The following is a 26892-nucleotide window of genomic DNA, read 5'->3' as shown; positions in this document are numbered from 1 at the left end:
GATGACCCATTGGATCGAGATCTGGGGGGTTTTGCGGCAACACAACACCTGAAATGCTTCCTAAACTATTCGAGCAGAACATTTCCACAGTGCCTCTACCGGTTTGCCTTCTTCCCACAGTGCATCTTGGCATCATGCCATTCCCAAGTCAGTGGTTTTCAGACTGCTGATTCTTCCAGGGCTGAGAGCAACTATAGCTTCAGGTGAAGAACGACACAAAGTCTCCATGACCGTCAGATTTCTGAAGGGGATCTGCAGGTTGGCTGGTGTCAAATAGCATGTGTAAACCATCAGAATACTGATTCATAATCAGAAAGAGAGTGTACATAATCTGATTTGCGTGGGAGGCGTGCCAAGAAAAAAGAAAACCTCCGCTGAGCAAAGAGAACATGACACTCGAATTACATTGAGCCAATGACAAGCATATGGTCCTTGCAGGGTCAACTAGGTAGCTTCCACCCCGGCGTCTGGTGACAATCAGCTGCCCACGGCGGCTGCTGGACGATGAAGGCGCTCCAGGCTAGAGGGAGACTTCCCTCACTCACAGTCATTAGCAGACAAAACTTGATTTCCAGAGGGCCTTGCGGAAATCACTCCCTTGTCAATGGTCTTCAAGGTAAAATAAGCAAGGCAGACGGGGCGTCAGCAAACAATTGACCAACACAAGGATTTAATCTGCAGGTGGATCAAAGGGAATCAGCTCACGCTGGTCTGCTGAAACATTTTCATTCTGAATCCGATATTTCTTCCCTCATAGTGTCGGAAGATAGACAATTAAATGTCCAGTCACATGTTTAGTCAAAGGCTCCGTTTGCACGCCGTTTCAAGATGTGGAAAAGCAGCGTTTTTGTATTTTTGTTTCAGTAAAGTTCGGCCTTCAAAACAACGTCCATTTACAGGGAAATGTCAAAAATTCTGAAAACGATGCAGTTAGCATACTAGCCCACTAGTTGATGCTGTTGTTTGTTATTGTAATGAAAACCACAAACACATGCAGCAGAGAACAATCCACTGTAAACATTAACAATGGGAGTACACTGACATTCTTATGGACAGATGACCAAGTTAGATTGTTCTAACCGTGACTGTCAACTATAAATCTACCAAGTCTCAGGAGAAGATGGACTGGGAGTCATGACACTCTGGAGGAAACTTTGTTCTTATTGTTCAGCTACCGAGCATGTGCAGAACAACTAGTTACTACAGCCGTTAGGATGGTCCAAAATATAGGTCCCCAAAAAAGTTACTAAGTTACTTATACTAATTATGGTACTACCCCCCCCCCCCCCCCCGCCCCGTCACCCGTCCCCCACGTCCCCCGTCCCCCGTCCCAAATGTATTCATTTTGCCATTCTGATATGTGTGAAATTTCACCTCAATATCTTCAGATTTAGAGGTGGATCGACACACATCACAAGTTTGACCTATTTTTGCATAATTTGCCGACTTCGTGATAGTCATAAACACACACAAATGTTCTGGAAATGTAAATACACTGTATGACTCAGAATTCAGAGCAATTTGATAACAAAAGCATATATTTCAGTCGAAGTGTTGTACACTGATCTGAACAATCTGCAATGTATTTCCTAAGTAAGCTGTTATTGTTAAGCTGTCCCATTTAGTAAATGTAATGTTTTTTGCAATGAAAGTTGTCAGTACCCCTGGCCCCCCAGGGGTACTGACAACTTTATAAAAATTTTATAAACATTTTTTTTATAAAAAAATCTACCAAAATATGGTAACATTTCAAAATCTGACGTCCTGTAAGGCACCTCTTAATATTATTTGATTGAAAAAATATTTGAATGTTCATTTGAATGATAAAATAAATACAATTAGAGGGTATCATCAATAGTACATTTTTTGGGACCACCCTCACGGCCATAGTGCGCATGAGCAGTTGCAGCGTTTCTGAAAAGTTGTTTTCAAAAAGCACTGTCGTAATGTCAACAGACATCTAAAACGCAATGAATGTTTTCCATTTTCACTTGAAAATGCCGTTGTCCAAACGGAGGCTTTGAATTACAAATAAAATGCTAAATGTTAAATCAGATTAAAATTTTGTGTAGCTCGACCACTTTCACAGTCAGTACCTACGTAATACATTTTGGTTGACACTGAACTTCAGTCAGCTTGATTGCTTTATATAAAGCCCTGTGTTTTATTTTAACAGTTTTAATCTCCACTCGTCCATTTTCATGATTTCTTGTCACAAATGACAAGACATAAGCGTGCTTGGAAAACTTCCGGGGATATTTCCCACTGAATTCCAGCTCCGATAGTTTTAGGCACCTTTCACACGACAACGTTTTCAAGTGAAAACACTAAACTTTTTTGGTGTTTGGGTTGAAACAACAACGGGGCTCATAGCCACTGAAAATGACTTCCAGAGTGGAACCTTTTTAACAATGCTCAGAAAACTTTTCTGAACCGCTGCTACTGCTAATTCATGCGCACCATATGCGTAAATAGTTCTTCTGCACATGCTCAGTAGATGGATAATATGTACTCGCCACTGTTAATGTTGATAGAGCACTGGTATCTGCGAGCATGTGTGTGTAAATTCATTACAAAAACAACAGCAACCACTGTTTTCAGTGTTAGTGCCGTTTGGTGAGTAAATGGACATCATTTTCAAAACGTTGCCGCATAGACGCAAAACTTTCTTGAAACGAAAATGCAAAAACAATGCGTTTCCACCTTAAATGCGGTTGTGTGAATGGGGCCTAATACTCTCGTAGCAACCATCTATATTGAATGGCTATATATAACCTTGCAAAAGGTTAACTATCTATATTGAATCGCTACATATAAAACGTTGCAAAAGGTTAACTACCTATATTGCAGGAAAAAAATACAATGTTTTTGTTTTTTTCCAGATAAAAGTGGAAAACTGAACAAACAAAACAACATCAGCATGCTTTTTTTCCCCCTCAAAAAATCTGCCAGTGCAGCACAGTGTGAGTATACTCGGGTCTCATTTGCAAAGTAAGTGTCGGTTGGTGAGAAATGGATGAAGTGTCCCACCTTGCTGTTGCTGTGGACGTCCAGCCGATGCCAACGTCTGTCTGCGACGTTCACGTTGCCTGGCAACTGTAGCACCACTGTGCCCGAGCCGTGGTTGATTTTCAGGGTGGGCGTCCCATCTATTAGCTCTGGACGGAGAAAGAGAGGGAAAATGTTAGAGGGACTCGGCGAGGGGGTGACATTCTTTCTTTGAAATCATTAGTTCTTAAAGAAATGGCTCGTGAGGACTGTTATTTAAGCCTATTTTAGGGTTTGTTGACAATCAATATTCAGAGCTGGCTCTCAAGCCTCTGTACTGTAACAGGCTGCTGCTCGCCAAACAACTACGCTGTGGATGAGATGTCATATATTAAAGAATGCACACTGACAGCCTGGTGCATAACGTACGGAATTGCTAATATTGTCTGTGTATATTATCTTTAATGAGGATTATTGCAGTGCAAGCTGTCGCCATCTATTTTTTTTTGCTCTCACATCTCTCGGCAGTCAACAAACATCAGACAAAAGTTATTACATTGTATTTTCTGACTTACTCAAATGGGAAATTAAAAGTTAATGAAGTGGTTAAGACTGCCTTGTGTGCTCTGCACCATACGTGAGGAAGCATGGGAACGCGCATCCAGCGCCAACCGGCGGCGGCAATTCATCATCGTGCCTGGATTTTAAAAGTTCACGTGACGCTGAGCAGTGAGCACTGAAAGAAACTTCTCCTTTTATATAGCAGCGGCTCCAGTCTGCCGCAGAGCTCAACTTTGTAAATGTCAATCCCATCGTACTAGGACGGTGTTTCAATTATAGCCGTTCACGGAAATATTTTTAGTTCCGTAGCGCCCCACACGAGCTCTTCCAGCAAAAAGGCAAAAGGATTTTGTTGCTTTCAAAAAGCCCGTCAAAGTCAGACGGCTGCTTTGAATCGTTGCGTCCATTGTGTTGGTATAACGCAGTCCTTCCCAACTGGAATTACTTTAAAGGGTCGTGCTACATTTTCCTTAAGCCTGGCACACACTACAGGATTTTTAAAATCTTCACAGATCAAGAGAACACACCCTTGATGATCACAAAAGACAGATCGCACAAGATCTTCCTCTTCTGATCTGATAGTGCGATGTGACTGCAGAGCTCACCACACACTATCCGATCCGTCAGCAGAGTAGCAGGCTCTTCACCATAGACTTCTATAAAACTACATCTATAGGTCTATGTTATTCACGCTCAATATTCCAACTGTCAAGTAGTCAAACATGACTTCAGTGGATGCAAACAAACATGTCGCCAGAAATGAACCTCGGCCTATGTTATGACTCTGGATGCTCTTTTATCGAGATAACTTCAGGATTAACCCTGGGATTTCCAGACTGCGAAGCAGATTCACGTCTTACTGGGATAAATCACCTCGTTACTCTGATGTTTAACTCTGGAGTAGAGAACGAAAGCGTCGTCGACTGACCAATCAGATCTCTTGGAAAATGACCTGCCTATTTTTACAATACCTTGCTTGGTGCTCGGTTGCCACCGCCCACGTGGTGAACTCAGAGCGAGTTTAGAGTGTTTAAAGCGATCTGTATGACGTCATAAAACAAATCCTCGTCACTGAAGCGTTGAAGGATGTTCTTGTTCTTGACTTGTTCCCAAGTCTGTTTAGTTTCATAAGGGTTTATCTGTAATAATGGGGTTAATAATGATGGTCATGTCTGATAGAACTGCAGAAACATGAATTTATGGAGCGCACATCTACTCTGCCGTCAAGATGATGAATTAATATTCCAACACAAAATGCATTCACACGGGGGAAACAGCCTCAAAACAAATTGGCAGAAAATATAAAGTTAAAGAAGAGCAGTGAGGAATGATGAAGTGAAACGGAGTGATCACAGTGCCGTGCAGGTCCGCTTATATCGTCCGATGAATTAAACTCGTATAATCTCATGAAGTCAGGCATTAACAAGTCTGGAACTTTCTGGCTTGGGCTGCAGCAGCAATGTCGCTCTTCAGCGGGTTGGCTGTCTTACCGGTTCACATGACGTCACACACCGTGCTGCTCGGCTCCTCTCGGAGCAGAACACACACTACAGGATTTCGCCTTGCAAATATTGAACATGTTCATTATCGCCGATCTCTCCTTCCGAGACCTCCCGAGCGGATCGGACCGGCCAAAATCTTTAACACACCCCACACCACAGGAAAATCAGACACATTTTTTTTTTGGCAGACATCCGACAACCGGGCCTGTGGTCCCGATGCTCAGGAGGGTGAGATCGGGACTGAAATCGCACCGATTATCCTGTAGTGTGTGCCGGCCTTTAGTCTGAACAAGAAGAATAGAGCAGTGAAATTACAGTAGAGCTGGTCTACCGTTTTCTCACGCCATGGTAGCAAACGTGGGGGAAAAAAAAAAGAAAAGAAAAAAAAAGTGGTGTTCTTCCATTCAATTCAAGAAATTCAACCATGGTGACTCCACAAAAAATGTTGTAATTATGTTTTGAAATTACAGCCTATGTCAATGCTGCAGCGTGTCTCTGCTGGCTGTATTCAATTAAAAATAATAATAGGCAGTCACACTTCATGTCCGATAGCTTATTGCTCCCAATTCTTTCCCCCACGACTGCCCTGAAGCCGCACACCCACACGAACACTGCCAGGAGCGAGGATTCAGCTGGTCGTGAAGACTTTAGTTCCCTCAGTTTAAGTTTGAAAACTCGCACTTGGCTCTCTTCTACCGTTAACTTCTACTTTCACAAACTGAGGCCGTTTCAACAGGTGGTGGAAATTCAATTAGGCCTCCTCCTCTGAGTCTGGTTCTTCAAGTTTCTCGTCCTCTCAGTCTGTATCAGATCACTCCATTTGCAATTGAATACACCGGTTTTTGTGTGATATACTTAAAGTATTATTCTTAGTTAATTACCTAGCAAATGCATGAAAACCTAAAAGGCTGTCTATTTATCTACTTCCTGGGGCGTGGAATTGAAGACGCTTGTGAAGTGTCAGGTGGGGAGAGACTTTCGATTAATACGACAAATCTATAGAGATGGTGTGTGTGTGTGTGTGTGTGTGTGTGTGTGTGTGTGTGTGTGTGTGTGTGTGTGTGTGTGTGTGTGTGTGTGTGTGTGTGTGTGTGTGTGTGTGTATAAAGCTTTTGTCACCCCGGCTCGTTACTTCAGTTACGTCAGTCTGCCTATCAGCACTCTTTCATCTCCCATCTCTCTTTCCTCTCACCTCTTGACTGATCTTCACTCTTTCATTAACTTCTTCTTGTTTTTTTCTTTTTACTGTAACCGACATTTCCCAATGTGCAGCTCCCAAACAAATTCACCGGCGCTTTCTACTGACATTTCCTCTTTTTTTCCTACCATGGTATTTGTCAAACAGTTTTCATGTCAGACCACTTGTGACTCGAATGGTGATGCACTGATTCCAGTGTGTAATAACTTTACCTCCACCCTGCGGCTGATTCCAAACACACAATCTCACTGGAGCTTCACCTTCAGCTAAAAGAAATAAGGTGTTCTTGAGCAGACGATAAGCTGCTCTCCTCTAATTGCCTTGTCGGAGCTCAGATGTCCGTCTGTGATGAGTTTCCCATGCAGCATTATGTTTTTTTTTTTTTTTCTGTCTTAAGTTTGCTGCTCGCATTTTGTTTCTTCTCAACTTTCAATTACCTGCAAGTTGATTTGGCTTGCTCCAGCTGCAAGATGAGGCGCTGCCGCTGCTGTTACACTTCAGGAATCATCCAATTAATTTGAATACATTGGCCGAGGCCATACAATTGACCAAAGAGAATAGAGTCGATTCTATATATCACTTCAATCCAAAGCTTTCCTCCTTTGTTTAACTTTATCGTTGTTGTGTTTCGGCTGTGCTTGAAGCCCCGGGACATTCATTCCCTTCTCATTTACTGTCCTGCCCAGGATCCTTCAGGGTTTTTCACTCCTTCATCCAACACGTCTATTCCACTTTAATTCTTGTTCCCAACCCAGTTTCAGGAGGGATTTCTGTCTTGTCGCAAACCGCAATTTATGCAACCACTACTCATTTGTCTCCTCTTGTTTTCCTAATCCATTTCTGATTCTTTTGGTGAAGTCTCCTTTGAACACCTTTGCCATCTGATCACCTCTCTTTGTATAAAAACCTGGCATGTTTCACGTATCTAAAACTCGAGTCCATCCTGTGGAGTACATTTGACTTCACGATTCAACTCTAATGACGATAAGCACTTTGCACATGTTTGAAACAGACAACAAATCACTTATTAAGTCAAAACTGCTCTCCTAATGAAACCTGTTCATCTTCCACCTCCTTCTGTGCGAGCCCGTCTGGCTTTTTCTCTGTATTTGCCGCAGCAACACCCAAACCAGAAGCTGCAAACGCTTCAGTCAAAATGCAGATCACACAAGAGTCGTAATGACGAAGCCAGAGCAGAGAGCACGCCACACATTTTTAATCTAAATATAAATACGCAAAGGGAGTAGCAAAAACATTCCTTGCTATGGAGTGCTGGGCAGTAAACCGTAAAGAATGAAGAAAAACAAGCCATTCCACATTATGCTCAAAAATAACGTCTTGTCCAATTTCCAGACTTTTTAACGCTTTTTTGGTCCCTAAAACTAAAACATTGAATCGAAGTTGTTTTAAGACATTTGCTGAATCCCTTGAGGAGATACTGAGCATCAAAATATGCTGTGATGGGCCTTATTGTCCTCTTCCAGGACAGCAAACATTTGGATAACTGTTCAATTGAAACCTGGGATTTTCTTAATGGCTGATTACAGAAACTTAATCGCCCCTGTACGTGGAAGTTTAATCACGGCTCCAGCTCCATGTTGGTGATTCTCACACACAGCACAACAGAGAGCTGCTCATACCCCGTAAGGACTCATATCGCACCCAGAGGACCCCCCCCCCCCCCCCCGGGCCACATTCTTACAGGAGACAGCTGAATCGCTGTGAGAAACAGTAACCAACTGAACGGAAAGAGGAGGTGGCAGGTGGACGAATAAAGCAGTTTTTCCTTGTTTTTCCCAGTTTTTCGCTCCCACTGTCCTTTTTTTCTTTTCTTTTCATTGAAACAAAACATCCTCTACATTTGCAAAATCAAGGCGTATAAAATAAAACTATGTTTCTGGCTTTTCTGTCTTGCTTTGGATTCTGGGGTTTAACTTATTAAGGTTGTTCCTCACCTCAGAGCAGGACTCGGATCACCACATCAAATTCTGATGTGAACCCAACCGTATGTCCTTGACGCTCATTTTGAGGGTCTATCTAACACAAAATACCTCTATGGCCTGGTTGGCACGCCATTCTAAGTGAAAAGGCATCGTTTTTGCATTTTCATTTCAGAAAAGTTTCACGTTTACACGGCCACATTTTGAAAATAATGTCCATTTACATGGAAACGTCAGAAATACTGAAAAATTGAATAGGTACATTGATTCTAATGTACAAAAATACAATGTACTGTATTTAACCTGTAAAAGTGCACTTTGTACGATTGATATTCTTGTCAGGCTTCCAACCTAAAATAATGTTGAAAGGAAAAACAATCAGTTCAAGCAAATATTTTTGGTTTCTGTATTTTACAACAAGCTCCATACACCTAGAGCTAAATCAGAGGTGTCATTAATTTTAATTCAGGTGCCACAGTCAGCCCAATTTCATGTCGAGTGGGCTGGACCTGAAACATAGTGCCATAATACCCTTTAAATTTACACTTAAAAGGTTGTCTTTGTTGTGGTGCAGAATGCATGTGATGACAATGCCAATATTTTTATAAAATCAAACAAGTAGTACAGAAAATGACTACAATTTTAACATAAAGCCGATTTTAATAACACCCTCTGGTACAAAATTTGTGAAATGTCAAAAAACTTCTATAGTATTCCAGTTATTTTTACAAACTCACCCTAACAGCATGGCTTTGAGGCTAATGCTAGTTAGCTAGCTTTCATGGCAGCATCTCGTGTGTCAGTGTTGTTTTGTGTCCACGACTACTAAGAAAGCCATGTTCAGTTTCTTTGCCATTTTCGCAAGGTGCTTGGTCGTCTATTGGGCCGGATTGGAGCCTCTTGTGAGCTGGTTTTGGCCCACGGGCCTCGTGTTTCACACTATTGATCTAAAACGGTTACCCCATGTAAAACAGAACGAACAATCCAAACACTGGCTGTGGCACAAATACAGTCAAATAAAGTCAACATCATTTGGTTATTGTTATATGTAGTTTGCCGTCTGTCAGAAGATATAACAAAATCCTTGAACAAAGCGTGGTGTTTTTACCTTCATATGTAAAATGGTTAGCTGTACCTATAATCTCTTGTCCCTGTTCATCACTTTTTCCTTACTTTTAATTTGCCTGTATTGCTCATTTCTCATTCAATTCCCTCACTGAACTCCCATCTGTTGACAACACGACCGTCTTCCCCAACTTATTGCTAATTCACACAAACTCAAAATCATTTGAAGTCTCCACTCTTGTTTCTTTACTTTTTACTTTGTCCTTCTCTCTTTTTACTGCCTCTTGCCACTCAACCTTCTTCTTTCTCTCGCTTCCTATTGTGTCACTTCTTGCTACATTACTCTTTTGAGATCTCTGCCGTCTTTAGAAAATGTCACGCCAGTCTTGACAAGTAGGCTTGTGAGCTGTGCCAGGTCACTATTCAGCCCACTCTACCATTTTAAGCAGTTTTCTGGAGCCTCTCTGAGTGTGTGCATTAGGAATGTGCAGGTTGATTATAGAGACCTTGTGAAATTCTTTTCAGTTTTTGAAAGAATTGACCTGAAGAATGGGAAATTACAAATGGATTTTGAAGACAGTTTTCATTAATAATAATAATAATAATAATAATGCGTTGGTTTTAAATAGCGCTTTTCTTGACACTTAAAGACGCTTAACATTGCATTATTCATTCACTCCATACTGGATGGTGGGTCGTCGTGTTAACGTGGTTTCAGTGTACAAAGCTGAATACTATTATACTTATTATTTTATTTGTATTGCATTTAAAAAGCGAGAAGAAACAAAACTATCTTGAAGTGAAGAACCGTGGCAGTTGACAAACTTTATCAAAGAGAACCGCGACTTGTATATTTGCTGATGTGATTCACTCACTTCTGTTGTGTTTGTTAATGAGCTAAAAGGCTCACAGTTGTGTGAAGCTGTGTACGGGTCCGTGTTTTTGTTTGTTTGTCGGATGCCGTGATTATTCATTAGCGATGTCTCGCAACAAATCTGCTTTAAAACAGAGAGGAATTATTATAAGAAGCAGCGTGTTAGCAGTGGTGAGATGAGCCGGGCGGGTCATGTCTGTCGGCTACAATCACAGAACTATCAGTAACCAATAGTCGGCTGTGGTTTCCTTCACTAACAAGCAGCTTGATTCAGTCCTGCGTGAGTCGAGTCTCTTGGCAGCAGGGAATAAAGAACAACAGTGATCTGAATTAAATATCTGTTTCAAGAATTGTGTGAGAAAGCGCGCATCGTCTTCGGGCTGTATTAACAAAGGACACACTAGTCAGATGTGACTGATTCACGTGAAATCTTTGAGGATTTTCTTCTCTGTTGCAAGTGTCAGTCCACTTTGATGCATCAACTCGGAGCTGCAACTCCTCCCGCTTCTTGCAAGTGCAAAGAAAATCATCCTTTATGTGAGGACAGTGGCAGGTCTTTAATGGGAGACTCACTGTGTTTAAATCGGCGTTGCGCAATGAGCTAAGATGACCTCTTGTTGACTCCACTCTCTCTCTGAATATATACTGTTGGCACTTCTGCTCCCTCCGTTCTCAGGGAAAAATTACCCTGACAACGCTGCTTTAGACCTTATTTCAGCATGAAAAAACTGTTCTGTTCGGGTCTCAGATCTGTTATTGTGATTACTGGTGTGATATAAATCTTCATTCCACCGAAAGCAGATGGAACAATTAGTTCCACACAGAGCTCCTCAATGACCTCAAAAGGTTCCTGTTCCCATTGTTGCCAGTGTTTTAATCTCAACCTGAAGGATTGTGCAAATAATGCTGAAAAATGATGAGTGTAAATGCACTATATTTCCAAATTGGGGGGAGATGACAGGAAGAAGACCCAAGTCGTGCAACACCACAAAAGCAGAAGAGAGGCTGCTTTTCAAGTTCAAAAATACACAGAGACATGAGAAGTGTCATCATTTTACTAAATTTCTAAAACTCTACCCAGTTATCTCTACCCCATATAAATGTTTCATGTGTTACTTTGTATTTGCCATTAACTTCGTTAGGAAAAAAAATGTCAGGACTTGGAGAAGTTACCAAATGTGTCCGATGAAGGCTCAACATGTTTCAGTGAAACAAAACTTTGCTTTTTTTTTTACCACATTTAGGGCCTGTTTACACAAGAACGTTTTTAAGTGAAAATCGAAAACATTCATTGTGTTTCGATTGTCTGTTTGCGCAACAAAAATGCCAGGAGCCACTGAAAACACACATTTTGGAAAATGCTCAAAAGAGAATCCCCAATTCCAATGCTCAGGGAAGCTAAAGTAGAAGTTAAATGGAAGTTAACAGTTTAAAAGAGGCGTACACATTCATCCTAATAGAAATGAAGAAGAAAGGAGTGTGAGAGGCTAGCTGGGAGGCCAGCGGCATGGCAGGCCAAATGGGAGCATCTTCATAAAGGCCTTTAAACGCTCTGGGTGTACTCGGGTCAGGACAAGACTTTGCTCTTAAAGGAGCTCGTCCACATGACCATGCTTCTCTTCTGCTGCTCATACGTAATTCATTACCTCCTACTTTGAGACAGACGAGGAGAGGAGGAGGAGAGAGAGTAAGAAAGAATGAGCGAGCTTAGAAAGCGTGTGCTTTGTGTGCTGGGCGAGTTTGAACTCCCACCGAGTTTGGGCTTTTTAAATATGAAAAATGTCCTGCGCTTCTGACGGCCTGAGGATACACAGGAGTCAAACTGAGAGCATATGGACTGCATAAAAAAGCATTACAAATCACACTGGTACACCCCAGTAATGGCTGCAGCCGCCATTAGTGTGTGAATGTGTGAGTGAATGGGTGAATGTGATGAACGATGGAAAGCGCTTTGGGGCTGCTCACACGGCTGTAAGGCGCTATATAAATGAAGTCCATTAACCATTTACTATTCACCATTTAGAGCTGTTGGCGCTTTCCAATTTTATGCAAATTAGGCGTGGTGCGCTGTGTTAGCATATTGTTATAAGCTATTATGCAAGCCACCGATTAAAGCTCGACGAGCCGTGCAATGACTTTCTCGGCCCTAACCAGAACCATCACAACTGAAGGCCTGACAGCCACCATATCCTTTACGAAGGGGGTCTCAAAGTGAGGCATGTGCACAACTACTAGTTACTATGGCCGTGGTGACCAGGACCGTTTCAGAAAAGTTGTGTGTTCACACGTCTGAGCTTTTTCCAAATATCTCCAAAGTTTCAGAAAAGTTGTCTGTGGCACTGAGCTTTGTTGTCCTGTGAACAGACATTTTAAGTCTTAACCATCGATATCAGATCATAATAACCTGTGGGTCCACTATGGATCCTTTTTAAGCCTTTTTTCCCTGGATGTACTGGAAAGTCACGCACACTCATAACTTGCATGAGCCAAATCTTAATCCTAGTCTTAATCTGACTTTAAAACATATCTTCTAATATGAGAAATCCCACCATGAAACTTCATTTCAGTTCCTGGAAATGCAAGTGTCCATAAAGTTAATGTGTAACAGACACAGACAGTCTCCTATAGACTAATGTCCAAAGTAGTCAGCCTGTGTAGGAACCAGCAGGAGAAGCAGCCAGCGGAGAACAGAGAGCTTCTTCAATCGCCGGCCGGTCAGCAAGCGAGCCCACCCTGCAGCTGATGCATATTGGATCTCCACGTCCAGCAGCGGCTCCGATTTGAAAGCCATTGTGGTGCTAAGCTGTGGGGAGGCAGTGGTGCAGCAGCTCTGTGGAAATGGAAGCTCACGCCAAAGTGCATCTACGTATTTATGCGAGTTGCTTGCTGGAGCCTGTTTCATTCTCATTCATGGTCTTTATTCTTCACCTCATCCGGCTTTCTGACAGGAGCTCCATGTGAACACACACAAGCTCCTCCAGGCTAAGTGCAGGGACTCTTTCCCCCAGGGCTGAGAAGGAAAGTTTAGAAAACACAAACCGTCTCGCCGACGCCTATCTCTGTCCCCGGAGGCGAACATTTCTCCATTCCACAAGGGTATTGTAATTACACAAATTTAATTTGTCTTGTTAATTTGTGTATTGATTGGACAAGCGCTGGCCTCTGGCTCATCGCCTTCGCATGTGTGTGTGTGTGTGTGTGTGTGTGTGTGTGTGTGTGTGTGTGTGTGTGTGTGTGTGTGTGTGTGTGTGTGTTTGTTTGTTTTCACTAATGCACCTCAGAGCAGGTCTAACGCTTCCAGTCATGTTTGTCATTTGTTGTTGATCTTGTTGGTCACAAATCATTACGGTTACAAACAATCTCCAGGTACAGCCGAGGTTAACGTGTGGTATGGATGATTGAGCCTTAAGGACGAGCGGTGCACAATCCACTATGACGTGCTTAAAAACTAAACAATCAAATCCAATGTATATTTGAGTGAGAACAATCACAAAGCTAAACCTTCCCAGGGGTCCGGGGGCCGTACATTCATGCATGGAAATAAAACATGCAAGATGTGTAAAACCATGTTTGAATGTCATTTCTTCAGTAATGGTACATTTGTTATCTAAAGATGAATACTGATATCTTTGATGCTCACAAATCATCATGTCATCATACATGGAATAAAAAAATCCATATGTCACTATAAGGAGGTGGCAGATTGAGAAGATTTATCTATATTTATTCTATGATTTTTATAGCTGCTATGAGAGATGCTGGCAGATTACATTTCATTGCATTATTATACAATGACAATAAGGCTTCTTCCTCATTTAAATAGTAACATATGTGAGCACAAGTATCTACAGTATAGTTCATAAGTATAAGTACAAATAAGTGGAATTAATGCATGTCCTTCACCATATATCAATCAGCATTTTTAAAGTTCACGATGACACACACAACTGAGCTCCCGTTCAATCGTTTCAAGTGAAAATGCATAATTTTGTCGTTTTTTTTTTCCAGAAAAGGTTCACATGTGCACGGCAATATTTTAAAAACGATGTCCATCTACACAGAAACGACAGAAATGCTTCAAACGATATTGCGTTCATGTTGGGCCACTGGCTGTTTTTGTAATGAAACCACACACACATGCAGCAGAGAACAATCTGCTCTAAACATTAACAATGGGAGTACGTGGACATTCGTGTGGACAGACGACCAAGTTAGATTGTTATTATGGTGACTATCTACTTACACGTGTGAAGAAGAACTATTTACTACGATGGTGATTCGTATGCACAGTAGCAGCATTCTACAAATATCATTCCAGCAGCACATAAGAAGGCAATGAAGCTCCAAACAGAATCAATTTGAATTTTGTGGATATTAAGTGTCAGATCGCATCTGTGGCTGGCTGAGTGATATTTTGATTGATGATACCGAAGCTCCCTACATACATGAACAATCGGTCGCCAACAAAGCTATTTTCCCATTTCCAGTCATCAAAGAGGAAAACAACATTTCCTGGAGTTGATGTTTCTTTATGAATATTACTGCCGTGCAGCTATGAGCTCTAAAACCCACTAGCCTTTCTGTATCATGGTAAAATATGGCCTGAAATAGATTTTGAATAATTTAAACAAACATATCTGAGATTGGATAAAAACTGAACAACAAAGACGGAGGGGGAAAAAAAGGTGATGGGCACTGTCAGGATAGGACAGATCTATAAGAAAGTATTAAGAATTTAACAACGTGTAACATGTTAATAGCAACCAGGATATTGCAAACCTCATGATCCACCAGGCCAACACAGTGACTTCTTCTTTTTTTTTTTTTTTAAGTTGACAGCTAAAATCAAATGGGACGCCATCAACTGCTCTGCAGAAATGTCCCCTCGAGGCTGTGCAACTGCTGTTCCAACGCATATTGTCAACAAAAAAACACCTCTCTCCCAACCACTCGCCAATCACAGCCACAATGTCATCTCGCGTAGCTCGAGCAGTAATGCAGTTTTCAAAAAACTAAAAACAAAACAAGAACTTTATGAGACATTTTGGCTCGACCGAGGTTGCAGAAGTACTCTCGATCTCTACTCAAGTAAAAGTGTTTGGGCCTGGGCCGTGCTGTTGGGGTACTTTCTGTGTGTGAGTGAGAGCTCTCGTCGCCGTGCGGATCTTTGTTGTGATGTCGCAGCTGAAGATTTGCTCACTTGTGGACAGGAGAGTCTGCTGGACGCTTCCAAGATCCAGTCCTGTGTTAAAAGTCGATGTGTGGACATTATGTTTGCTATAAACTCTCCATTTTCTTAAATGTATCTATTTATTTTTAATTCATTCATTTCAGACATTTAAAACATTTTGTGTAATCACATACATCACCAATATCCATATCCATATCCGCAGACACACACACACACACACACACACACGCACACACACACACACACACACACACACACACACACACACACACACACACACACACACACACACATCCAAAAATATATACACTATTTAATATACACAATATATAATCTATGTTTAAGAATGCCCACACATAGATAACATACATACAGACACACCTCATATATCTGATTTACATGCCTGAAAAGGGGTAGAAAAAAGTAAACTTATCAAATCCTACCCCTTCTCCAATATTTAATAGTTATATTTTAAAATGATTTCCCCCCCTATATTGGGGAGCTTAATGTGGTTGCACAATCACATCTTAGAAATAGAATAGGTAAATATGTAAAGAGGAATTTCCACGAGAGTATTAATAAATTATGTTTTCTTTTTCTTTGAAACCAAAATCCATGTAGCGTCCTTTTGGGAATCCACCACTTTATGACACGCACGCACGCACGCACGCACGCACGCACGCACGCACGCACGCACGCACGCACGCACGCACGCACGCACGCACGCACGCACGCACGCACGCACGCAGTATACAAGAAACAAATGCACACAACTACATATTCTGAGAAAAAGGTGTATATATTATTTCTGTGCAGAAGCCAAAAGAATAGGCTACGTTTTGATTGGTTAAACAATTAACAAGCCAGTTTTGAGAATGTCGGAAGAGACTTTTTTGTTCAAATGTAGGGAAGAGAAGTTCAAAGACCATAAAAGTATGAATATTCAAATACAGATACCTGAGAAACCTCAGCGTCTCAACAAAGTAACAAAGTGAATTGTGTGAAGCTGAAAGGTTCAGGAAGTAAGCAAGAGTGAGTTTTAACCACACGCACGCACACAGGTGGAACAGCGACGCACAAAACGGGAAAAAAACTAACTTCCACCTCGATGTCAAACAAGGGCTTTTCACAAAAACACTGGCAGGGTGGTGGCTTGTATATTTTGTCCTCTAAAATTCAGCATTTATAGAACGATATTTATTAAAAACCAACAAAAAAAGCAAACAAACAAATCATCTCCATGGATCCCACTAAAACACTGATTACATGTCTGCACTGTTATTAGCTGGAAATGCAATTCTAAAATACAAGCAGCTGATAACAGTATAATTAATGGCAATGCTCATGTGAACGACTTTAAAGACTGGCTGCAGATTTGCGTCACGTTTTTACAACAGAGTCCACAGAAAGCAATCTGAATAACAGACAGAGCTTCCTAAAAATAACAAGGAGTGTTTTCACACAAAAGCAGCTCCATTAGGGAGCCGTTTGTTTGTGGCATGAGTTGCACTTCATGATCACTTACTTGCAAAAAGGTTACTCCACACTCATGAATAAAATATATTTGCACAGCACAGTTCAGTGAAACTAAACATTGTTGTCTGAACTGCGGCGGTTGTCTGGATGGGCTGCGTGCATAAAAAATGTCAAGCTGAAAACAAAGCGACCATCGAGATGAGCAACCCGAGCTTGTGACGGTTGTCTGCGGACTCTCTGACAGCTGTCTGGTCTGGTTCAAGAACTAATGTTCTGTTCATACGCAGTCAGTGAGAGTGGACGGCATTCTTACAGATCACCTGCCACTATCTGATGGTGTCCCACAAGGAAGTGTATTGGGTCCTACGCTGTTCAGTATTTATGTCAACTTTGCTCTTGTTGTCAGGTCTCATTCTGTCTCTGATTAAAGTGTCTGTCTCTTCCCCGGTTGTCACTTCTTAGTTATATTTTTCTATTAAAACATCTTGTCTCCATCATTGTACACTTGTCCTTCCTTTCTGCTCACCCTCTGTGCCTCTGATGAGGTTAATGCATTAGACGTGGCTCAGTCCCCCTCCCTGTGTGTTCAAACCCCTGTCCCCCATGTTTTGACGACAAATCGTCATTGTACCTTGAGCCTTGTGCCGTGACATCCCAATTTCCCCCCGTGTTAACAGTAATCTCACATTTGAAACCCACATAAATGTTCTGCTCAGGATGGTCAAATCCTGCATTGCTTTCCTTTACCAAAACAAATCCTCCTTCACACATTCAACCAAATTCTGTATAAATTACCAGAGGATCGTCCCAATCGTAGATTATGGCGATGCAATCTACAGATTTGCCTCGATAAGCTGGATGTTCTCCACCATGCGGCTATCCGCTTCATGACTGGAGCTCCGTTCAGGACTCACCACTGTTGCCTGGATTCCCTGATAAACTGGACAGACAAATTCCTGCTTTCATTTCATTAATAAAACACCTCTAAATCTACAGTCCATCCTCAATATTCACAACATAAATCTCAGTCTACGTTCTAGTAGATTCAGTCTGGTCACACCTTAAAGCTTGTACTTCCTTTGGTCGCAACTCATCTCAGTTTTCTGCTGCAGATACCTTCTGGACTCATCTGCAACACACCTGAAAACGCTCCACTTGTTCCATAAACACAACCAGTCGTGAAGGGTCACTGCATCTGCTTTTATAGTTTTTATCAATTTGTTTCTCAATATATATGACTGTAAATACCATCTTTCTTTTAGGATTGTGTGGCCTTTTTTTATTGTGTGCATGCATGTATATATTTGTTTCTCTGTTTTTATTATTTTCGTCTCCTTTCTGCTTCTTAACCAGCAAGTCATTGGACATGGCAAATGGTTCTCAATGGACCTACCTGGGAAAGTGAACAAAACAAAACAAAACAAACAAGTTATGTCCTCATGGAGATCTACGGCCTGGCATGTTTAGTGGGGGTGAATAGATGTAATGTTCAAGTCTTAACCTAGAACACAAAGGGTCAGCTCAGGTAGGGTATTATCATGCCCCGTGGACATCGGGACAAAAACCACCCGGGCTCTGCGTTAGCCCGGCGTAATCTCCTCTCCGAACAGTCAAAGATTGAATGTAGCGTGCATACAATGTTCCCAGTGTGTGTGTCTGTGTGTGTGTGTGTGTGTGTGTGTGTGTGTGTGTGTGTGTGTGTGTGTGTGTGTGTGTGTGTGTGTGTGTGTGTGTGTGTGTGTGTGTGTGTGTGTGTGTGTGTGTGTGTGTGTGTGTGTGTGTTTTACACCTTCTCTAGCCTACACAGCAGGACTGGCTCTGCACAGCTGCCCTCAGGCAGGATAAAGGGCGGATGAGTGGGTGGCTTTGGAACAGCAAACCGTCATCTCAATAAGTAGTTGAAGGTTTGCATGTGTGTGTGTGTGTCTTTGTGCGCGCGTGCGTGTGTGTGTGTGTGTGTGTGTGTGTGTGTGTGTATGAAGCTTTTGTGTTTGTGCAAGCGGGCGTGTGTACGCAATATGATCACGCTCAATGGGAAACATTAGTTAACAGAGGTTAATGAGGTCTACAGGCTCATACTCACATGTACAGATGCACAATAGCATTAAAGGATAAAAGTCGTGGAGGGGCGTTAGTGCCACTTGACATTCACCCATGAAAAAAAAAAAAAAAAAAAAAAAAAAGTTAAAATCATTGACCGCGCTCCTCTGACATTTCCTACTGACCTCTTCTCATCCTCCTGATGCTTCAAATCCACATTTCGCCTACTTTCATCCCCGTAACTATTACGGCCAGTTCCTCTTAAATACCACTTTGAACTTGAAGCGGCGCCACGGCCGCAGCTCAGGCACCTCGTGCTCTCGTGACACATCAGGACGGGAGCTTCAGTATTCAGCTCACAGCGTTTGATTTGGGGAGTGAATCACGCTGATTTATCGGACTCGTCTTGCAATTAGGCAATGATTGGCAGTTCTGGGAGCAAAGTGGGCGCCCGGAGCTGTGCGCTGCTCGTCTGCGGGGCGTTTGCCTGATGTAGCCAGAAGAAGAAGAAGAGTCTGTTTTTTTTTTTTTTTTTGTCGTTTTCGTGGTCAGAGAAATCAACTTGGTATCACCTCAATACCCTGAGAGGGAACAGAGTTCTGTCTTCAGTCTCTGTGTTGACTTTGTTGCTCTTTACATTATTTGTGTACTGAGACTTTTCAATGCTTTGACTTGAATCAATGAAACGGCAAAAATTGTCTTAATCTCTTGTGATTCTTTTCATCGCTTTGACCGCACCTCGTGCAGTGTGCAGTCGTAGAGACGTGAAGCGCCTGTTGTTTACATCTACATTTCATCAAATATTTTGAGTGGTCATTTTCCAATATCAGTTTCTAGATTCTTGTACCGCCCGTCTTTAAAGCAGACGTGGGTGTCGTGAGGCCCCGGGGGGCCGTGTGAGGCCCTTCAGTTCTGCTTGACCGGCCCTCAGGGTGTCACTGGGAAACACTGAACCACATAAAAAAAAGATAGTGTATTATTGGCTTTATTGCATGTACAATTGTCAAATGTTTCATGTTATTGGCTATTATTACATTATTTGTTGTTTTGAGCACCCTGGCCGGCAGAGCTCGCAATTGTTACACAAAATTGATGCTTTGCAGCGGGGAAAAGAAGAGGTGAAAAGATAAAGTTTTTATTTACTTTTGGACTGAACCTGACATTTAGAAAATATAATAATCATGATTTTCAAACTGCAGTTTGTTGTTAGAGCAGTTTGAGCTATACTATTATCTTTTTTTGCTCTTCAACCCTTTTTTCTTCATTTGTTTTCTTTTCCCCATTTATTGATTTTCCTTTACCCTCTTTTTCCTATTTTCTTTCTTATTTGGTTTAGATTTTTTAGACCTTTTTTTTTTTTTAATAAGTCCCGCCCCACCTTTTCTTCCTTTCCTGAAGAAAAAAAATGTCTCCGTGGAAACAGGGGGAAGCACAATCAGATCAATGTTTCCTCCAGAGTGTCATGACTCCCAGTCCATCTTCTCCTGGGACTTGGTAGTTTTATAGTTGACAGCCACTGTAATAACAATCCATCTTGGTCGTCTGTCTATTCAAATGTCCGTTTACTTCTCATTCTTAATGTTTAGGGAGTATTGCTCTCTGCTGTACGTGTGTGTGTGTGCTTTCATTACAAAAACAAACAATAGCACCAACTAGTGGCCCAAGCTGTTGGCTACATCATTTTCAATGTTTCTGTCATTTCCATGGAAACATGCACTGTTTTACAAACGTTGCCATATAAACGCGAAACTTTCCTGAAATGAAAATGCAAAAGTGATGCAATTTCACTTGGAACGTTGTCACGTAAACAGGGCCTTCAAAATCACGACAGTAGCCGTGTGCTATTAGTCTGAGGAAACTGCAACTTACTCAATGTTTTGAAGACACTTTGTCAAGCTTGATAGCTTCAATAACGACTCAGCCTTTTCAATAATTTTGGAGCTCATGTCGCAAAGCTAATTAAACAAAATTGAGAAAGAACGGAAACATTCACAACAATTTCTGCAGCCTGCAGTCAGTATCACAATATTTTTAGTAGGTAGTAGTTAGTAGAAAAGTAAAAATAAGAAATGTACGAGAAAGCTGACTATACTCGGACTAGATACTTAGATCAGCAGAGAAGTCCCTTTGTTGTACGTAATTCAGTTGGTATCAGCCTCAATAAAAAGTGAAATCACCCTATGATGCCAATGCTGATAGAACACAATTCAAAGACAATAATCTAATGACCTCTTTCTCTGGCACAGAGCGAGACATTTCATCATGGTGCTCTTCGGTACACTAATAGACTCACGTACAGAAAAGTAGTATTATTAAGCCTCCGGCACATTCTTGGCCTGCCGATGAATTTGTTACATGCAGCAGGTCAACCTTGAAACAAGTTAATTACAGCTCTAAATATGTACAGCCTGACTCTAATTACACACTGTGCAGTGACTCCACTAACGACTCAACAAACCTAATCCTGACTCTTTAGGAGCCAATAAACACACACACACACACACACACACACACACACACACACACACACACACACACACACACACACACACACACACACACACACACACACACACACACACACACACACACACACACACACACACACACACACACACACACACACACACACACACACACACACACACACACACAACCCGTGACACCAAGATAAACTGGAGAAATAATTCAGGAATTAAGCTGCAAATCTACTCAGAACACAAACACACACTTCCACAGTACGCACGCACACACACACACACACACACACACACACACACAAACACACACACACACACACACACACACACACACACACACACACACACACACACACACACACACACACACACACACACACACACACACACACACACACACACACACACACACACACACACGTGCGCCGCCCAGTCCTCTCAGGCAGACCTCACCTCCCACACATATTACTTTGGCAGTGATGGAACAACAGCATCCCTCTCAGGAGAGCGGACCAGTGCACGGGAAAAGAAAAGACACTGAGATATCCGTCTCTCAGATTAAAACACTAAATATACCGAGACAAACCGAGATAATTCTTCCTCTTTCCATCTGTCTGCCATCCCTGCCCACCATTCAACAAACTTTGTCTTCAAAAGTTCCAAACTATCGCCACAGCTACCGTTTTCCAATCCCAACCAACATATGTGACGCCTATTATCAGATCCTGCCGTTTCCTGTTTAACAGGCGCGTGCGTATGTGTGAGTTAATGCAAATTTCTTGCTATTATGGAGAACTGAATGTGTGTCATCAGTGTGGGGATTAAAATAAAGTCGTCACAGGAAAATCATTACGGCCTCGACCTGTGCTGTGGAAACTGGCAACTGGTTGGACTATAGTTACAAAGTAACGTAGAGTAAAAAAATAAAGTATGAATTAGCAGCAATTTCTCTTTAAAAACGAGTGCTGATGAAGACTAGAAGACGGGAGCACAAAGAGCACAAAGTGGGTACGTCTGTGGGTTTTTTTTTTTTTTTTAATGTCTGTAAAACACGTTGTGCTACAGAATGTATGAAAAGTGCTATAGAAATCAAGATTGATTTGATTTAGATTACACTGAATTGGTACCCTAAGGGAAATTTGGATAAAAATCTGTAACAGATACAGCAATATGCAAAAATCCAAAATTTACACTAAACAAAACTAAAACCGGGCCACAAGAGGCTTCACTCTGGGAAAACCACCAAACAAATTGAAGAAAATATAGATTTTTTTTTTTACTAATTTCTTCAGAATGATAAAAGACAATTTTGAAAAATCGAGCAGAGATATCGTGGCGCTGCCATGAAAGATAGCCACCTGATTGCTAACAAACTAACCTTAAAGTCATGTTGTCAGCTGGAGTTTGTAAAAACACCCAAAAAAGAAAGCAACAGGAGAAGTTTTTTTTAACATTTCACTGTATTTTCCCCCAAAATTGGCTTTCTGTTCAGATTGTAGTCATTTTCAGTAGTAATTGTTTGGTTTTGTGAAAATATAGACTTTTTCATCACGCATACTCTGTGACACAACAAAGAAAAACTCCCTGACCAACACATTTGGATCTCATAAAATAACAATTTTTCCTATAAATTACATAGAATATAGAATAAAAAAAGGCACATTTGAAATGTAGGACATGTATCTGCAAAAATGTATTGAAAGGTGCTCAAAGTTCTTTGTTAACTCCAGCCCAGTGACACAGCAGCTGCAGAGTTGGACTAATGGTGGTCACAGTACAGCATGCGAGATGAGACAGCAGGACCGTAATGCCGCAGCAAATGAATCCACACAGTGGATTGAACCTGAACTGGATTACATCCCTTTGAGAGTTTCTATAATTTTCCCTCAGCCTATTGGTGCAGCTACCTAAAGCAGTTTAAAGTACAAAGAGGAAGTGTGTTCTCACCTAATGAGTCAAATGTATCACATCCTTTAAGTCGATCTCCCATAACCTTTCAGGTACGTTAACACCTGAGGCCATTCCTGTTATGAGAGTCGACAGAAAACAATTCAATGATTTAACATTAACTTAACCTGACAGGGGTTTTTGCTATTCAATAGAACAATTTCTTTTGTTATTTTTTTGTCTGGAGCCACAGAACATGCTATTTATCTACACTGAAAAAAACACACACAAAAAAACCCCCTGAAACCTTAAAAACATGGTTGTGAACACGAAAACTTGGTTTCCATCCGTTTCCATTTGTTTGCCTTTCTTCTGTGGCTGTTAAACCTATCCACACATCTTCAAGTGATAATGTTAAAGTCACCACTTGAGTTTCATGTGTTTATACTTGTTTCTTTGCGTGACCTCTCCTGCCATATAATTCCACGCAGTTTTTTTTTGTTTTTTTTCCATGAAGACTTGCAGAAGACAAAATGCTCGGGAAGCTATGAGTTTTGCTAAAAGCGAGAGGCCTACTGATGTCAGCGCACAAGTCATATTACGTCTCGCCGGCTGGGTGAGTCGACAGAGTTTATAGTGTGAAGAAAAGAAACAGAAAAATGTGTTTGGGTCTGTAAGCCCTGATTGTTTTTCGGTTTCTTTCTTCGGTGTCACAAAAGCCCCCCCGAGCTTCTATTTACTATGTGTGCGCAGGCCCAGCTGGAGCCTGCTTTGTCTCTTTAGAGTAAAAGCTATGGCAGACTGAACCTTCTCCGTTTCTCTTTATCCTCTGATCTGAAATGGTTGTGTTCTTCTGCTTCACCTCATGATGACCATAAACAAGACTTCTGAACCTCCACCTCAGGCAAAGCAAACTCGGCCCAATGTACAAAATGTCTCCCAAGTATTGCTGAGATGTAAACTAATACCAGAAGGCCCGAAATACATGAGGTTTATGTGCTGTTGGTGCTATAGCTCCAAGACTGAGAGAACACAGTCTCCAGAGCTGAGTCCCTTGGGGGTGAAGCTTGACAGGAAGGTTTTGTCAGAACTTCCCTTCATTATTGAAGACGACTGCTGCCTTCTACAGTGTTGTGGTTAGCCAGAGGAGTGCGATCAGTTAGCGACAGAGAACGACTAAGTGCTGCACTGAAACCTAAAGTCAGGTCCTTTGCTTCGTGTGGCCACTCGCTCGCTCTCTCTGTGCTCAACTTGTACAACTTCCACCGCTGCTTCTCCGCACATCACATTAGTGCTGCTTACATCTCCTAAGTGTCATTCTTCCTGGGAACATCATGTGGAAACACAGGAAGCAACAGTGCTGATTGTTGTGAAAGAGGGCAAGTAGTTGAGAGACAACAGCATTTAATTCCCATGTTGTTATGGAGCCTTACGTTTACTAAACACTTGCAAATTAAAGTGACAGCCCAGCAACATCTTGTACTTACACCCACTCAGATGTTTCAACCTTTAAAGCATAGATTGTCCAACTTGAGGCCCGTGGGCCAAAACCGTCACGAAACGTGAACGCAAGTTACCTGGTTGCTATAAAACCAGCCTCAAAGCCAGGTGTTAGGGAGAGTTTATAAAAACACCCAGAATGCAACAGCGAGGAGAGAGGTTCTTCAGACATTTCACTGCATTTTACACATGGAGGCTTCATTAAAATTGGCTTTATGTTGAGATTGGAGTCATTTTCCATAGTAAGTGTTTGGTTTTGTGACAATATCTGAATTTCAATCACAATTACTCTGCGACCACAATAAAGAAAACTTTAAAGTACAAACGTACAGGTTATCAGGGCACTATTTTACTGTGCTGGTCTTGGTTTTGACTATGAATTTTATTTTTTAAAGTCTGTTGCTGATCGGCTCTGAATAGAGACACAAAGCACAGGACACACAGTATGGGGGGGGATTGGATCAATGTCAAGCATGATTTATCCACATAAAGAGCGCAGAGAGGGGTATGCTATAACAAATCATTTAAAAACGACAATAGCTATAAACTGCAAGCCGATCTATATTGTGCCATATAAAGTCTTACTACTGATAATACATTATTGGAATATTTCAATTAAAATGAAAAGCTGATCCATCAGCTGGTGCTTACAGACACCATATTGGCTGTAGTTGTTGTCAGTAAACTAAAGTTTACAGAGTAAAATGCAATACGTTTACACGTATCGCATAAAGATATGACAAGTCATGATCAAGTGTGAAAAATCATGCAAAATCACAATTCTACTGCCAATCACTAATTGTCCATCCGTCCATCCATTTATCATCCCTCCCTCCCTCTATGTGCAAATTACTATTCATCACTTATATAAAAAACAATGACAATAAAAAAAAACACTGTGCTGTGCAGTAGTGATTTTTTGAAGTTGTATCATTGATGTATGAAGGAATGTTGTCTTCTTCCAAAAATGTTTGAGGCATTAGCTAATGTGGCCTCTGAGTTAGCAGATTAAAAATCTTTTAGTGAGATTTTCTATTGTCGTCTCTGTTTTGCCCCTCTGGGTTGGATAAAGTATTTGAGTGTGATATCGTTTTTTGGTTTTCTGCCCGGGATGACACTTGTTGTGGTCTTACCCAGAGCCATGAAGTCCTCTTGGTCCCAGGCCTGCAGCTGGGCCAGTGGCCCGCTGTACAGCAGCAGTCCGTCGGCCACGTCCGTGATGAACTCCAGTGACACGTGACTCTCAAAGCAGGGCATCATGGGAGGAAACCAGGCATAGCCGTTGCCATGGAAACTGTGCTTGTTCTGCTGGCATTCAGGCCCTTCGAACTGAGCCGGGCACTGGCACCTAGGGAGGGAGGGGAAACCAAGAGGAGGAATTATAGCCATTAATGTGGATTTCATTTGGAAAATATGACTTAAAAACGGATCCAAGTCCGCCCCGAACCGCTTCCTCTGCTTAAGCTCGCTCATCATTTGCGTTAGCAGTGAGCCTGCGCTCGTCTCCCCGCCTCAGACAGCACTCCCCTCCGGCTACCAGTTTCTCACTCCGTTTGCTTCACGGATGCAGATGTTCTCATTAGTGGTGAAACCACAGGGAGAATCACTACATCACCAGGAAACTCCTTTCTCTGTATTTCCAGGCATTCAGACGCTCATTTGTACCACCGCTTCCTGCCACAATCTCACCTCTCACCCCCCTCTCCTCAGCTGCGTTTCATGATCGGGCTTATGAATTTAATATTTTCGCTGCTTTTTCTTCGTTCGAGCACCTTCTTGCAATGTGTGACCTTTTCTGTCCGTGTGAAGCATTTACCTCTGGATTGTGAGGTGACTTTTTTTTTTAATTAAATCATTACATTTCTGGCTTGTGTTACAGAAAAAGAAGCCGAATAAATCCACAGATTGGTAAAACAGTGAAATCTGACAGTTTTCGTTAATCTTGTCACCCTTGCTTGTTGAAGAGTTGTGTATGAATCAGTGTGGAGGCTTTCAACTCATTCCACATGTTGCTGGCAATTATCACGCACACGCACACCCACACACCCACACTGGGTATTTCTTTAGGATAATTCTTCAGTCCCTAATAAGTGAGTTTTTCATTGGTTTGTGTTATTCACACTTTAACTGCATCTCGAGATATTTTCAGATTTTCTGCCTCATGGAGCCGACAAAGCAACGAAAAGATGC

General features: G+C 41.7%; 1 protein-coding gene across 1 annotated transcript in view; it reads right to left on the bottom strand.

Annotated features, from left to right (window-relative positions):
• The window catches only part of LOC308106697 (neural-cadherin), a gene marked incomplete at its 3' end in the record, with an annotated part of 401833 nt that overhangs the window by 92145 nt on the left and 282796 nt on the right, over positions 1 to 26892 (bottom strand). Inside the window, 2 exon segments of the mRNA XM_080458585.1 lie at positions 3031 to 3158; positions 25836 to 26050. Of these exon segments, the coding sequence (XP_080314711.1) occupies positions 3031 to 3158; positions 25836 to 26050 (343 nt within the window).

Source organism: Lipophrys pholis, assembly GCF_963383615.2.
Source record: "Lipophrys pholis genome assembly, chromosome: 2".
In the NCBI taxonomy this organism is placed as follows: domain Eukaryota; kingdom Metazoa; phylum Chordata; class Actinopteri; order Blenniiformes; family Blenniidae; genus Lipophrys; species Lipophrys pholis.
This window is presented reverse-complemented; position numbering and strand designations above follow the sequence as displayed.